Source organism: Sorex fumeus, unplaced genomic scaffold (genome assembly GCF_029834395.1).
Source record: "Sorex fumeus unplaced genomic scaffold, SorFum_2.1 ptg000029l, whole genome shotgun sequence".
NCBI lineage: Eukaryota > Metazoa > Chordata > Mammalia > Eulipotyphla > Soricidae > Sorex > Sorex fumeus.
The window spans coordinates 10,305,001-10,318,067 of NW_026606086.1; the positions used below are offsets into that span (position 1 = coordinate 10,305,001).

General features: G+C 40.4%; 1 protein-coding gene across 1 annotated transcript in view; it reads right to left on the minus strand.

The window, feature by feature from the left end:
* WDR72 (WD repeat domain 72) overlaps positions 1 to 13,067 on the minus strand; it is a 224,983-nt gene that overhangs the window by 210,771 nt on the left and 1,145 nt on the right. Inside the window, exon 2 of the mRNA XM_056115668.1 lies at positions 512 to 618. Coding sequence (XP_055971643.1) covers positions 512 to 618 — 107 coding nt within the window. The remainder of the gene's footprint in view (positions 1 to 511; positions 619 to 13,067) is intronic.

The window sequence follows — 13,067 nt, forward strand, 5'->3', positions numbered from 1 at the left end:
CTCTTCTCTCATCACTCCACTTAAAATTAAGTTGCTTCTCAGTTAGTTGTAAAATGTCATCAGACAAGTGTAAACATAAAAACGGTAACTACTGAATTGTTTTACAAAACCATGAAGATATGAATGTGTTTGCTTAAAAGCACAAAGTGAACTAATACACAAAAATAATAATCACCAATCTTTTTCATGTTCATTTGCACATTCAGTAACATTTGTCAGTATCCTCTACATAGTAAGGTTATCACAGAAATATGATACAGATGTAAAGATGTTATTTTGGTATTAATTTGATATATGGATTTACATATATATGCACACAGATATTGTAGCAGAGGTTACATTCCTCGGCTCGATCACAAGATATTCAACGACTCAAATGAAATTTTCTAATATTAAAGGTGACATGTTACTAGCTAAAGAGTCCCTCAAGCCCTAGGATCCCATACTCCTTCCTGGTTTCGTAAAGAGAAAAAGAAAGAAAATAAATACACAGTCACATACATTTACCTACCCATTTTCAGCAGCACTAACCACATAAGGCTGCTTAGAGAAGTCTCTTGCTTTTGCCAAACATGTCACCGAAGCTGAATGACCGAAGAGAAGTTCTTTAGCTGAAATCTGAAAATGGTAGGGTAAGCTTTCAGTAAAAGCTTTAACTGAAAGATACATACTTCACACGATATAAATATTCATAATCCTGATTAGAAAACTACTCTATGTACTTGCTGTGCATAATATTCAGGAAAAGAAACATATGACTTAACCAAATCTACGGAATAACCTACTTCTAAATAAAAGGATTCTGTTATACAAAATTTGATTTTTTTTTTTGGTTTTCTATCCATCCTGAAATCTAGATGATTGTCATACCTATATTACAACATCAAAGTGTTCAGTACAATTAAATCAGTGTTGATTTTATTATGTACAAAATATGCCCCAAGTAAAAGCAGTATATTAATATCAATTATGAGGATACAGAAGCTTACAAAGTAACACAAAAATATTTACCTTTTCTCTATTGTAATGGTTTATTTAGCTTCATGCCTCAGATACAGTAAAAACTAACTTTTCTATATAGAAATTAAGATTCTATGAAGACGAACTGCAGAAATCCTACAGAAAACAATATATAATGGGAAAAGACTTCAAAAGAGCTCTAAGCTGTAGGATAACATTGGTTTGTCCTACTTGCATAGCCTCACATAGTTTAGGTTTATAGGGTTGCTCCCATCACAGTGCTCCCATTCCTCTGTGTTTATTTGTAACTTCTTTCTTTGTGCTCTATTGACTTGTAAATAATATTTTTCTCTTCTCCTTAAGTCCTTTGCATACTTTATTCAGAGCAATGTCCTTTTTGTATGGACAGAAAACCATAAAGGCTATGCTTTTGTAACATGGGAGTTTATGACGCTCAGTGATATTTATCTCCTAGGCATCTGTTCTCTTGATCTAAGCCTCAGTTGCCCTTACTTCCTAGCACCCCCAAAGACAGGATCCTGACGAGGGACTGGATGGACCCTGGTCAAGCAGTGAGTTATGAGCTACCCTGGCATGGAGATGGGTGTGGCCAAAGTGCCTAATGCTTAACTATAAGTTAAGAGCTTGGTCATAGACAAATGCTCTCATGATCCAAAAAGTAATAACTAGATTCGAACCCTGCTAGGATTAGGAATGGTTAATCTGGCCTGAGTACTATATTCTGAGTCTGCGGCAAGATGTTCCCAGAAGAGCCACCCTACAAACTCAGTGTATCTCTTACTGTGTCCATACAAAAATAACTAGTATTAAGATGCTGATAGAGTTATTGGACTGAGGAAAGGAGAAAAACTCCTTAGGAGGTATTTTGCCCTTGGGCAGTCAGGGAGGGCTTTAGAATACCCCAGGTGGTGTTTCTGCCCCTGAGCCTGATGGCAGCCTTATGTTGATTTGGCTACCAGACTGGGAGCAGTGTTGGCCCAGAGTGATGGGAAGTTGGAGAGACAAGTGAGTTGGAGATGAGAGAGAGCAGGGTAGCAAGATGGAACAAGGAGAAACTAGCAAGGGGGACAGAGGGAGAAGAATGTAAAAGAATTCAGGAGCAGCAGGTGGAGAGAGAGAGAGCCCAGGCTGTGAGAGGGAGCGCGGAGAGATGAGCGGGAGAGACAGGAGGAGACGGGAATGAGGGGCAGCATGAGACTAGAATGGGGGGGGCTCAGAGAGACAGGGGCGGGCGCGTGGGGGAATGGAATAAATGGCATCTGATCAACCAATCGTCTTCGCCCTCATTTTGTCCAACATCTGCCCCATGACCCAGGCCGCCCCTGCTGGATGAGTGGCCCAAGGCCCCCGAACCCTGGGCCGCTAGGGGAAGAGCCATTGGGGCCTCCCACTAGCCACCCCCCAAAATATTATATAATAAAATTTGCACATAAGAGGATGGTCATGGAGAGTATCATGCTAAGTGAAATGACTCAGAAAGAGAGGGACAACTGCACTCATTTGTGGAATCAAAAATATCATAAGATGAAACTGACACAAGGATGGTAGAGACAAGGGCCAAAAACATTCATCTCTGATTGTAGTCTGCCTTAGGGGCTGCAGAAGAAGGCAGCTGGGATAGAGAAGAGACCACTAAATCGGTGATGTTTGGAAGGATGGCTCGGGATGGGAAATGTGCACTGTAAGTAGATAAAGGACCAAACATGATTGTCTCTCATTGTCTGTATCACAAGCCATAATACCCACAAGAAGAGAGAGAGTAAGAGGGAAATTGTCTGCATAGATGCAGGCGGAGGGGTGTGACGGGCTGTGGGGGAGGGTTACTGGGGACATTGGTGGTGGAAAATGTACACTGGTGGAGGGATGGGTGTTCTATCATTATTTAACTGAAACGCAAACATAAAAGTTCTGCAAGCTCACAGTGATTCAATTTAAAAAAGTTAAGATTCCAAGTTAAACTCATGTGTGAACAAAATCCATTCTTTTGTAAAACAAAAATATAAAAATCAAACTACAAAGCAGAAAAATAGTTAAGGAACCCTTAAATGGAGAAAAGATTATCAATAAATAATACGCAATTAATATCAACTGTGGTGGGGGAAAGGTTACAAATGAGCAGATTTTCACAAACACGATCCGTGTTCAATGCCCAGTAATGACAATATAAATCTCTTCATTGAAAATTTCTCTACAATTCAAACATAACTGAAATATAGTAATGAGGCTAAGTTATTATGTAAGATCATTGTTTTCTGTCTTCATCTTCAAAAATACTCTTCGAAGTTCTGATAGCAGACTAATTTCTCGTACTACAAAAAGGGATTTTTAATTGATTAGAATTATACACTCTTTTATCTGAGAAACAAAAAATTTTTTACTATTTAAAAATATCCGAGAATATGGACATCTCTGAGTTTAACATTTCCTATTCATAATAGGCAAATTAAGTAGTAAATGTGGGCACATCAAATAAATTACATAGATGATATATCACTTAATCACTTAACTTCCCGTTAGTCATCAATTTGCTCAAGCGGGCACCAGTAACGTCTCCATTTGTCCCTGTCGCGTGCTAATGTAGCCCAAAGGCATCTGTTCGCTCTGGGAACATGAAGAGCCTCAAACCGATTGTTCATGATCTTGACGAAGAAGTCTGACCATCTGGTAGGTGGGCAGCCACGCGGTCTTTTGACATCCCGTGGGATCCAGTCGGTAACAGCTCTAGTCCAGCGGTCGTCTTTAAATCTCATTACGTGACCAGCCCATCTGATTTTCGACACCTTGGCAAATGAGACAGCATCCCTGATTCTTGATCGTCAACAGATGTCGGAACTCCGGATTCTTTCTCTCATTTGAGTGAAACGTGATATTCCAAGCATAGCTCTTTCTATTCTTCTTTGGGAGACCTGGATAGCGTTCTCATCTTGTTTGCGTAGGGCCCAGGTCTCTGAGGCATATGTTAATGCAGGAAGAAGAGTGGAATCGAAGAGATGTGCCCGGAGCCGGAGGTTCTTCATCCTCTTAGCTATTTCTTCGACGTTCTTGAAGGCGTTCCAAGCCGCTCTCTTCCTCCTGCGCAGCTCGGGTGCCAGGTCATTTGTCATGTTGACTTCTCGACCTAGGTACACATAGCTGTTGCATTCGGAGATGGTCGTTCCGTTGAGAGCGAATGGGGCGTCAGGAACGAGGCTGTTTCTCATAAACATTGTCTTCATAAGATTCAGCTGCAGTCCTACCTTTCCACACTCACGGTCAAAGTCGGCCAGCATTTGTGACGCTTGGTTATATACACATCATAAACATATGTATGGCATATATATCATATCAAACATATATTATATATCATTATATATGCACCATATCATATATATATACCATATGTATATATTTACACACACACATATATAAAAACATACACCACATATTTTGGGGCCATACCTAGTGTTGCTGAGGACTTCCTCCTGACTCTGACCCTGCACTCAGGTATCACGCCTGGCATTGTTCTGTGAACCATACAGGATTCTCAGGATGAAACCCAAGTCAGACCGGAGCAAGGCAACTGTCCTACCTGTGGAGCTCTCTTCCAGCCCCCAAAGACATTTTTGTCTCTAGAAAAAATTGCACTTATGGACAAAACGTAGCACATAGGCTTTCACATCAAATTTTCATGCTGCTACCCAAATATAGTGTGTGTACACATGTATATGTATACACATATGTATATATTCTATATAGAAATACACATATATGTAGCACTGTAGCACTGTCCTCCCGTTGTTCATGGATTTTGCTCGAGCGGGCACCAGTAATGTCTCCATTGTGAGACTTGTTGTTAGTGTTTTTGGCATATTGAATACACCACAGGGAGCTTGCCAGGCTCTGCTCTGCGGGCGAGATAATCTCAGTAGCTTGCCAGGCTCTCCGAGAGGGATGGAGGAATCGAACCCAGGTCAGCTGCATGCAAGGCAAACTTCCTAACTGCTGTGCTATCACTCCAGCCCAAATATATATGTATATATTAATACGTATATATGTATATATTAATAATTATAAGTATGTGTTTGTCAGCATGCAGGTTGTTATAACATGTCAGTTGCATACGGTAGACTGGAACACCTGTAAAAACAATCAGAGACCGACCCAAAAGGCTCTGTCCTTCTCAGAGAGCCCAACAAGCTGCTGAGAATATCTCGCCCTCATGGCAGAACCTGGCAAGCTACCCATGGCATATTCGATATGACAAAAACTGTAACAATAATGGGTCTCATTCCCCTGATCCTGAAAGACCTTGGGCTACACTATCACGCGACAGTGATGAATGGAGACATTACTGGTGTCTGGTCTAGCACATCAATGAACAACAGGACGACAAGTGAAGTATGTGTTACTTGTCCTTACCTAGGAGATATTTATAAAGCCTGAAGTCTTTATGCTAAGTAAAATGATCAAATCACAGAAGGACAGTTTCTATATGATTTTACTTATATGAGATAGCAGTAACCTATGTAGATAGAAAGAATTTACTGTTTACAACTTCCCCTTTGCCAGCCTCACCTTTGGCAGTCTCTGAGACACCTGAAAGACAGACAAGTGCCTCAAATAAAAAGCATCTGTGTAACCTGTCTAATGATAGCGCAAGAAAGTGGATTGGTTTCCCCCTTATATAGTTAAAGTGACTATTTATGGCCATGGAACCTGATGTATTCACCAACATACACTCTTCCCTAGGGCCCCAAATTAAAAATAATAGTAAATGATAAAATTAATAAATAATTAATAAGTTAATAATTCACTTTACACATAACCATGGCAACATATGTTTTCCCTACCTGCTATCATTTCTCTGGATGTCTGTGAACTTTAAGTCACCCTCCAACCACAAGGTCACTCCCAATAATGCTAGCTGAACTAGGTGCAGCTCTAGAGGCCTCTGAGCACCATTCAGATGGGCCCCTGGACTCCAAGCAATACTGAAGTAACTTAAGTATTCCCCAGCAATGAAGGGACCAACTAACCATTTCATTCACAAATTTTTGCTTTTGAACCACTGGCCCAGCTGCAGAAGGATTTCCAGGAAGGACCCTTGGTTCTGAGCACATCTTGAGAGATTCCCCAACTTCCTCTACAACCCACCACAAAAATAAAAAATCATTTGTCTGCATTACAGCTAGCAGGATTGTTAAGAGTTCAAATTCTGGGGTGAGAGAGATAATACAGAGGGTAAGGTGCTTGCCCTCACATGATGCAGCCAATTCAATTGCCAGCACCCCATATGGTCCTCCAAGCCCACCAGGACTGATCCCTGAGAGCAGAGTCACGAGTAAGCCTAGGGCATAGGTGGGTATAGCCCAAAAAGAGAAAGAACAAAAGAAATAATGAAAGAAAGAAAGAAAGAAAGAAAGAAAGAAAGAAAGAAAGAAAAAGAGAAAGAGAAAAGAAAGGAAACGGAAAGAAGAAAAGAAAAGAAAAGAAAAGAAAAGAAAAGAAAAGAAAGAAAAGAAATCACTGCATCACTGTCATCCCGTTGTTCATCGATTTCCTCGAGTAGGCACCAGTAATGACTCTATTTGTCCTAGCCCGGAGATTTTAGCAAGTGCCACATTGGAGGTTCTTTCGGGGTCAGGGGAATAAGACCCATCATTGTTACTGAGTTTTTGCATCTTGAATATGCTATGGGGAGCTTGCCAGACTCTGCCCTGTGGGCTGAATACTCTCAGTAGCCTGCCAGGTTCTCTGAGAGTGAGGACTAGACAATAAGAGGTCGCACAGACACGAATGTGGCTACGTACTTCCAGAAGCTTGGTTTTAGAGTCTCTGGCTCTTAGCCATTGATTTCACAGCTGAGTCAGGGGCAATTTGTGGGTGTGACTGCCTCGCTACTGGAAGACGGAGGATCTGGGTGGAGGAGGCCCAGTCCCGATCCGAGCAGGCTTGGAGATCTCAGCCCTGGGTCCCACACACCTGGGTTCCTCTGCCAGTCCCTTCATATAGCCAGCTGTTTCACTCCTCAGCAACTCGTATGATTCTCTGAGTCTCAAGGAGGAAAGAGATATGGAGGAAAAGGAAGAGGAGAAAAAGAAGAAAATTCCAAAATGCAATGTTGACACAGTGCCTCTTAAATCTCCTTTTTTTTCTCTCATTCCAACTGATCTGATTTCTCCTCCTACCTCATATCTCTAACTCTGGATTTCTTGTTCTGTGCACAATAGCAACTCAGGTTTCATAGTTCCATTATGAGATGTCACGAGCCTGAGGAATATCCACAGCATTCCTAGTCACTGCCCACTACATGCCCGTAGCGCCTCCCTGTCTCCATTTATGATCCTCAAAAAAAAAAAATGCCCTTTGGTAGGAAGATGAAAACAGGGTAAAGTGTCTGTTGAAAATCACAGTTCTAAGGGAATTGTGTGACAGTGGTTGTGGGTTATTAGCAACTTTGGTGGGGGTGGAGAAGTAAAATTACAAATCTAAAACAAGGCAGATTTCATCACCCCATTTTTTGATGGAATTGGATGTTTTCTTCTTGTTGAGTTCAACCAGTGACTTGTTTGTCCGAAGGGTATTGGGTGAATATCCTTTCCCTTTATGTAGAATGTCTTTTTATCCTGGTCACTGTTTCTTTTGAGGTATAGAAGCTTGATAGTTTAAGATAGTCCTATTTGTTTATCTCTGTTTCCTCTTGCTTGGTCATTGGCGTTTCACCTTTGAAAATACCTCTGGCTTCAATGTCATGAAGGGTATTGCTGACCTGTTCTTCAATGTACCTCATGGATTCTGCTCTAATGTTGAGGCTTCTAATATCCATAAGTAGAAAGAGAATAATATGGAAATTGTCTGCCATAGAAGCAAGGGGAAGAATGGGACATGGGGCGGGGGGGAGGGGAAGGATACTGGGGACATTGGTGGTGGAAAATGTACACTGTTAGAGGGATGGGTGTTCTATCACTGTATGACTGAAACTCACACATGAAAATTTTGCAACCAACTGTAGCTCATGGTAATTCAATAAAAAAATTATTTGTTTAAATGTAGAAACTGTTGTAAACCACATTACCAATTTTTTAAGAAAGATATTTCAAAATAAAAAAATAAATAAAAGAAAATGTATTCCCTGTTCATAATAATGAAATATTTCATAATAGCACTGCAGCACTGTCCTCCCATTGTTCATCGATTTGCTCGAGCGGGCACCAGTAACATCTCCATTGTGAGACTTGTTGTTACTGGTTTTGGCATATCAAATATGCCACGGGGAGCTTGCAAGACTCTAGTCTGTGGGCGGGATACTCTAAGTAACTTCTTGCAGGGCTCTCCAAGAAGGACGGAGGAATTGAATCAGGTTGGCCGCGTGAAAAGCAAATGCCCTACCTGCTGTGCTATAATGAAAGATTAATATTGCCAAAATGGCAATCTTTTATAAATTCATGAACTTGGAGAATATCATGCTGAGTGAAATGAGTCAGAAAGAGAGGGATAGATATATAGTAACTGCACTGTTATTTGATATATATATATTAGAAGATATAATATATATCTTAGAAGATATATATATTAGAATATATATTATATATATTAGAAGATATATATATATTAGAAGATATATATATATATGTATTATAAGATATAGCCACGGCCAGGGAAAAAGAGACTGGAGGACTGGTGAATGTTTGGAACCAACCACAAGTGTGTGTGGAGCAGAGTGTAGGTAAGGTAGAGAAGGGTTCAGAATGATAATAATAGCTGGAACTGATCATGTTGGACAAGAACTGAGTGTTAGAAGTAGGTGATGAGATATACTGGATAACCTTTCAGTATCTGTATTACAAACCACAATATACCAAAGGAGAAAGAAAGGAGGAGGAGGAGGAGGAGGAGGAGGAGGAGGAGGAGGAGGAGGAGAAGGAAGAGGAGGAGGGAAAGAAGGAAGAGGAGGAAGAGGAAGAGGAAGAAGAAGGAGAAGGAGAAGAAAGAAGAGAGGAAGAGGAGGAGACAGAGACAAAAATAAGGAAGAAGGAGGAGGAGGAGAGGAGAAGGAGGAGGAGGCCTGCCATAGAGGCATGCTGGGGTGGTGGATGATGGGAGCGAAACTGGGGACACTGCTGCTGGGAACCGCACACTGCTAGAGGGATGGTGTTGGAACACTGTATGATTGGAACCTGATCATGAACAACTTTGTAAGGGTCTATCTCACCGTGATTCAATTATACAATCTTTAAAACTGATGACAATCTTGCCCAAAGCATTATACATATTTTATATGGTTTAATAAAAATGGTTTAATATGGTTTAATAATAAAATTAAACCATATCGCTGGAGCGATAGCACAGCGGGTAGGGCGTTCGCCTTACAAGCGGCCAACATGGCCGACCCGAGTTTGATTCCTCCGCCCCTCTCGGAGAGCCCGGCAAGCTACCGAGAGTATTCGATATGCCAGACACAGTAACAACAAAGTCTCCAATGGAGACGTTACTGGGCCCGCTCGAGCAAATCAACGATCAACGGGAGGGCCTTTACCTTTACCTTTTTACCTTAATAATAAAATACCTATGCCATTTTTTGAAGACATAATCCCACTGCTGTTGAAATATGGAGTAATAAACTCCCATCCTGAACAGCCAAAGCAATCTTAAAAAAAATAGGAGCCCTCTTTCTTCCCAATTTAAACTATACTACAAAAGTATCATAATCAAAACAGTGTGGTGTTGGAATAAGGACAGACTCTTCGATGGAATAGAACAGAGAGTTCAGAGAGTCTGGATCTCAGAGTCTTGGTGTCTTGACAGTCTTTTTTGTTTTGTTTTATGTTTTGATTTTTGGGTCAGTCCCGGCGATGCACAGGGATTACTCCTGGCTCTGCACTCAGGAATTACTCCTGGCAGTGCTCAGGGGACCACGTGGGATGCTGGGAATCAAACCCGGGTCGGCCGCGTACAAGGCAAATGCCCTACCCACCGTGCTATCACTCCAGCCCTTTGACAGTCTTTTTTTTTAAGGAGCAAAAAGTATGAAGTGGATCAAGGAAAGCCTCTTTAGCAAATGGTTTTTGGAAAGCTGGTCAATCACATACAAAAAAAAAAAATTCAACTCAGACTTCTAACACCTACACAAAACTCATATGGATTTAAAATCTTGACATCAGACCTGGATCCATAAATTATACTATGGGAAACATATGTAAAACACATGTGAAGTCACAATACTGACTCTAGAAATATATTCAATGGTTCAATAACATTCGCCAAGCAAACAAAAGCAAAGATAAACAAATGGGACTGCATCAAATCAAAAAGCTTCTGCGCTGCAAAAGAAACAATGACCAGAATAAAATGACACCCCACAGACTGGAAGAAAATATTTTCCCATCACACATTTGACAAAGGGTTAAAAAGTAAATATATAAAATTCTGAAACAACTTTATGGGAAAAACGAACAGCCACATCAAAAAAGGATCAGGGTGGAATACCCCTACACACAACCCCAAATATATGAACATATAATCTTTGATAAGGGAGCAAGAAATGTGAATTGGAGCAAGGAAAGCCTCTTTAACAAATGGTGCTGTCATAACTGGACAACCACTTGCAAAAGAATAGGCTTAGACCTCGACTTAACACCATGCACAAAAGTCAGATAAAAATGGATTAAAGACCTCAAAATCAGACTGGAATCTATAAGATACATTGAAGACAAGGTCGGCGAAATCCTCCACGATATTGAGGCTAATAGTATCTTCAAAAATGACATGCCACTGACCAACCAAGTGGAAACAGAGATAAACAAATGGGACTATATTAAACTGAGAAGCTTCTGCACTGCAAAAGATACAGTGACCAAAATACAAAGACAATCTACAGAATGGGAAAAGATATTCACCCAATACCCATCCAATAAGGGCTTGATATCAAGGATATACAAAGCACTGGTTGAACTCTACAAGTAGAAAACATCTAATCTCATCAAAAAATGGGGTGATGAAATGAACAGAAACTTTCCCAAAGAAGAAATCAGAATGGCTAAAAGGCACATGAGAACATGCTCTACATCACTAGTCATCAGGGAGATGTAGATGAAGACAACAATGACATATCTTCTCACACCACAGAGACTGGCCCACATCCAAAGGAACAAAAGCAACCTGTGTTGGCGTGGATGTGGTGAGAAAGGGAATCTCCTTCACTTCTGGTGGCAATGCCAACTGGTTCAACCCTTTAGGAATACAGTATGGACAATGCTCAAAAAATTAGAAACTGAGCTCCCATTTGACCCAGCAATACCACTCTGGGAATATATCCCTAAGAGGCAAAAAAGTACAGTCAAAATGACATCCGCACTTCAATGTTCATTGCTGCACTGTTCACAATAGCCAAAATCTGGAAAAAACCTGAGTGCCCGAGAACAGAAGAGTGGTTAAAGAAACTTTGGTACATCTACACACTGGAGTACTATTCAGTTGTTAGAAAAGATGAATTCATGAAATTTGCATAAAAGTGGTACTACATGGAAAGTATCTTGCTAAGTGAAATGAATCAGAAAGAGAGGGACGGACATAGAAAGACTGCATTCATCTGGGGAATATAAAGTAACAAAATGGGAGACTAACACTCAAGAATAACCGAGATAAGTACCAGGAGGTTCATTCCATGACTTGGAGGCCATCTGAACATTCTGGGGTTGAAGGAAGCTCAGATAGAGAGGGGAGCACCAAGTAAGGGTGTTGGGAGGATTCTCCCAGGATGAGAGATGCATGCTGAAAGTAGACTATAGACTGAACATGATTGCCACTCGATGCCTCTTTTGCAAACCACAGCACCCGAAATGAGAGAGAGAACAAAAGGGAATGTCCTGCCACAGGGATGGGGTGGGGTGGGGGGGTGTTGAGGGTGGGTGGGAGGGATACTGGGAGCATTGAAGGTGGTTAATGGGCACTGATGGAGGGATGAGTAGTCGATTATTGTATAACTGAAACCCAAGCACAACAATTGTAAGTCTACAACTGTCCCTCATGGTGTTTCACTAATAAAAATTTTTAAAAAAAGAAAAAAAAGGGAGCGGTGAATAGCAACTTCCTCAAAGAATACATAGAGATGACCAAATGGAAGATGAAAGAAATATGTTCTTCATCATTTATTATCAAGGAGTGCAAATCCAAACAATACTGAAATAATGTCTCACACCAGTGTGATTGGCATACATCACAAAGAACAAAAAGTCCAGTGAAAGCATGCTGGGAGCAATGTCGACTGATCCAATCTTTTTGAAAAATAAAAGTACCCATATCAGAAAACTAGGAATTCAGCTTCTATAAGACTCAACAATCCCCAGCAATTTGTGCTCAGGGTGTGGACCCCAAACCAGAGAGAAAACTGGGGGGGGGGAGAGCAGAAATAAGTAATTTAGTAATTTATGTTTAAACTGCGAAGAGATAATAATGTGAAGACCAATTCTCAAAGCAATAATACCAGTTCCTTCTTTTAGCAATGTTCATAAACATTGAGCTGAACTAGTCTGATGTGTATTTCTTGTCAGTACTATTTTGTGACTGTTCAGTAATAGGAGATGTTAATTAATTACACTATAAAATAGAATTACAATTAATTGTTAATTTAGGCTTTAAAGTGACAAACTTTAAAGGCTAAAAATAGTAGTTGATCTTTAAAAGGCTTCTTAATGAAGGCAGTATACTTTAAGTACATCATTAGTTTAAATGTTCAAATTGAGTCTAGAGGCTGCAGGAGCTAAGAAAATATCTATTCCAATATGTTAAATGTTTATTGCTTGGGACAGGGACAATTAATTGCTAATCAATGGGCCTAATCCTAGGTGAGGTCAGATTCTGAAATAGGAAGCCTGCAATAGTAAATTGGATTTAGAGCTTTTTGAATGGGCCTGCAAAAATCAGAGGCAAACAGAGATGAAAAGAAGAGTAAGAAAGTCAAAATGACAGAAATATCCAGATAATCAAGATATTACTCATTCAGTTAATGAGCAATGGTTTAATAGTTAACGAGTCAGTAGTTTTCAAGGATACCCTCTGTTTGGATTAATGAGCCATAATTGTTAGAATTATATTTACATGCCTGTAGT